At 31.9% G+C, this 2,925-nt stretch overlaps 1 protein-coding gene across 1 annotated transcript in view; it reads right to left on the reverse strand.

Moving 5' to 3' along the window:
- Positions 1 to 268: 268 nt before the first annotated feature.
- The window catches only part of MIB1 (MIB E3 ubiquitin protein ligase 1), a 234,167-nt gene continuing 231,510 nt past the window's right edge, over positions 269 to 2,925 (reverse strand). Inside the window, exons 19-21 of the mRNA XM_007935594.2 lie at positions 2,609 to 2,722; positions 1,256 to 1,356; positions 269 to 409 (exon numbers count right to left, since the gene is read on the reverse strand). Coding sequence (XP_007933785.1) covers positions 269 to 409; positions 1,256 to 1,356; positions 2,609 to 2,722 — 356 coding nt within the window. The remainder of the gene's footprint in view (positions 410 to 1,255; positions 1,357 to 2,608; positions 2,723 to 2,925) is intronic.

A 2,925-nucleotide genomic window follows, 5' to 3' on the forward strand; every position in this document is an offset into this window, starting at 1 on the left:
AATTTTGCCCTTAGAGGCCAGAAGTATATTACCTGTGAATTACATAGATTTGATGTTTCAAATTAGAAAAAACAAAACAGCAACATAATTTCAAATACTGTTTTGTAGGGGTTTTTCTTGTTCTGGTATACTTAAGTCTAATTACACTCTAGTGAAGAAACTATGATATCAGAAATCAATTCATTGGAACCTCCAACTGGCTTAACCAAAGCTAACTAACATCATATGACCAAATACTTGAGCTAACAAAACACACTGTGCTTTTCAGTTAATACAAAAGAATCCTTCGCTCAATAGCCTTGCGACAAATAGGACATTCACTCATTCGGTCTCCACAGAGCTGGCATGTTCCATGACCACAGAGGAAAATCATATTTTTCAGTCGATCCAAACACACAGGGCACATTGTCTGTAATGTGAGATAACAAAGAAAGTAATAAATGCTGAAATGATTTTATATTTTGAAAGTGTAATTAATGACAACTCTAACATCATTAGTTTTTTTCTAAGTCAAAAAATTTTTTGTTGCTTTTTAAAAATTCTTAACAAAAATTCTTAAATCATTAAAATGTTATCCCTATAAAATAATATATTGGTTATACTGTTGGGATAGTACAAAAGGAATAATATGAAATAAATATTACATAAAATAAATAAAACGTAACAGGCAAAAACACCAAAATGTAATAGGAAATTGATGAAAATAGGTTCATTCAGTCTGATTCAGATTCTCTTAACTCTAGGTACTATTTCCGCTCTTGTATGAAAATGATGCCACATAAGGGGAAGGGGCAGTGACAGTGTAGTCATATAGCTAAGAACACTTAGCAGGCACTGTGTCAGATATAATACAATCCCAGTCCTAATATTACTCCTATTTTAAAAATTAGGAAATTGATACTTAGAAGGTTAATAGCCATCCTGAGGCCAGCCATATGTGAACTCAGGTCATGTGACTCCAAAGCTCTTGCTTTTATATGCTATAAGGCATTACTGTCAATATGGATCCCCTTAGTTAAAAACAATTAGCCTTAACTATAAAATACTAAATGCGAACCATATGAACTGAGAAAAATTTCAAAGTATACTAATTATACTTAAAAACTATCTAGGAAATCATATATCCATTCACAAAAGCACATTTTACATTTATAAAAATATTTTTTTACCTTAATAAATCATACTCTATTCTGAATTACATCTTATTCAAATAATATGGAAATGAAATAATCAAACAGGAAGAAATCATTATTACCTGTTCTTTAATGTCCTGTAACTGCTGCTGCAACTTCTGCACATCTGCATTGACATTGGTATTATCCTTGTCCTTTTGTAACACTGGAATATTCCCACTTGCTATAATGTAGATTAAATTTTTTAAATGTTACTACTGATTGACACAAGGATGATTTTTTATTTCTAAAATTATTACCGTTTTACTTATTAAAAACACAAGAGCTATTATTAGAATCCTCTTTAAAAATTATTTTTCACATTCATTTGAATAATGTCACTTTTTCTATAGTGACACTGGTATTACATGCCTTCATTTGTTTTCTTCAAACAGGAATAGGTGTGCACATAAATACGTACTTTATTCTGCCAGATGGCTACCCACATATACCTTTTGGATTTTTCTTTGCTTGCTTCCTTTGACAAACTCACAAATACATTTTATGCTTCTTTTCTCTGCTCCTGCTCTGTATGAATCTAGAAGGTTGGCAGCACAGCATGTATAAAGTTTTATCAGTTTCAGCTGCAATAATTATTTTAAGATCCTCCTAGATGATTTTTATGAGGATTACAAAGACAGCTCCTTCATGTATGTCCAAATCTCCTTTTTGTTACTGGTCTAAGATTATGAACTCAAGAAAGGCTATGATCAAGTGGTCTGACAGCAGAATTTTTTATTTCGCTTTTCCTACTGTCTTGGTCTCTAGTCAATCTGTCTCCAAGATTTTCATTCTACTTAATTTGTGATAAAGACAAAAGTACTGAGCAGAAAAGTACCTAAACTAACATCCTTTCTCATCTGTTTAAAAGAAAAAAATAGAAAATTAAAGCCACCATTCAGTTTATATCTAATACAGAGATGAAAATATCTTTTCACAGCTGTGCTATTAAAGAGATTGAATGTAAATAATTTATTCTCCATCTTTACACTTGCTCATTGTTCTAGTTTATCTTTAGTTTCTGTCCCAAAACGTTTTATTCCACGAAACACGTGCGCTAGGGAAACTAGCTATATAAAGGAATCATGTGGTTAATACTTTTGTAAACTGAAAAAAGTAGTTTGTAATATGATGTCACTCCAAGATATACAAAGTCACATATTTAAAATAGTGTATTTTCTTTGAACAAGAACAAAACTATATTCTTTATACCATACTAGGCTATTTCTTGAATGACAAATGTTTTAAATTCTATAATCATACCACAAAGTAGAAAAATGCATTTCTAATAATATAGTAAGAGCACCCAAAACCCCACCTGCTCCTCTGCTCATCCAAGTCGCGTATCTTAAGTTTTACCAGGCAATCATGTATTAATGAGATGAGATGGTCTTAAAAGCACAAACAAGAAAGTAAGGCTTCAGAAATTCACTTACAGATATCATCAGTGGCATCTTCAGCACTTTTTCCTCCACAACACATAATGAAAGGCACTCTTCGTTCAACAACTGCTCGACACTGCACACACTTTTTCATCAGGCTAGCACAATCTGGAGAATAGTAGCAGATACACTTTTTACAAAGGAGAACACAAGTAAGAGTTCATTTTTCCATAACTTAAATGTAACTTTATTATTAGATAGTGAAAAACTGTTTTCCAAAGTGTTTTAGCTAAGTTTTATTTCTCCAGCAGTGGAAGAGTTATGAGCTGCTCTTTTTTCTATAGTGACACTGATGTTACACTCCTTCATTT

The sequence above is a fragment of the Orycteropus afer genome, unplaced genomic scaffold, assembly GCF_000298275.1.
Source record: "Orycteropus afer afer isolate SDZICR_OR568_19922 unplaced genomic scaffold, OryAfe1.0 scaffold00030, whole genome shotgun sequence".
Lineage (NCBI taxonomy): Eukaryota > Metazoa > Chordata > Mammalia > Tubulidentata > Orycteropodidae > Orycteropus > Orycteropus afer.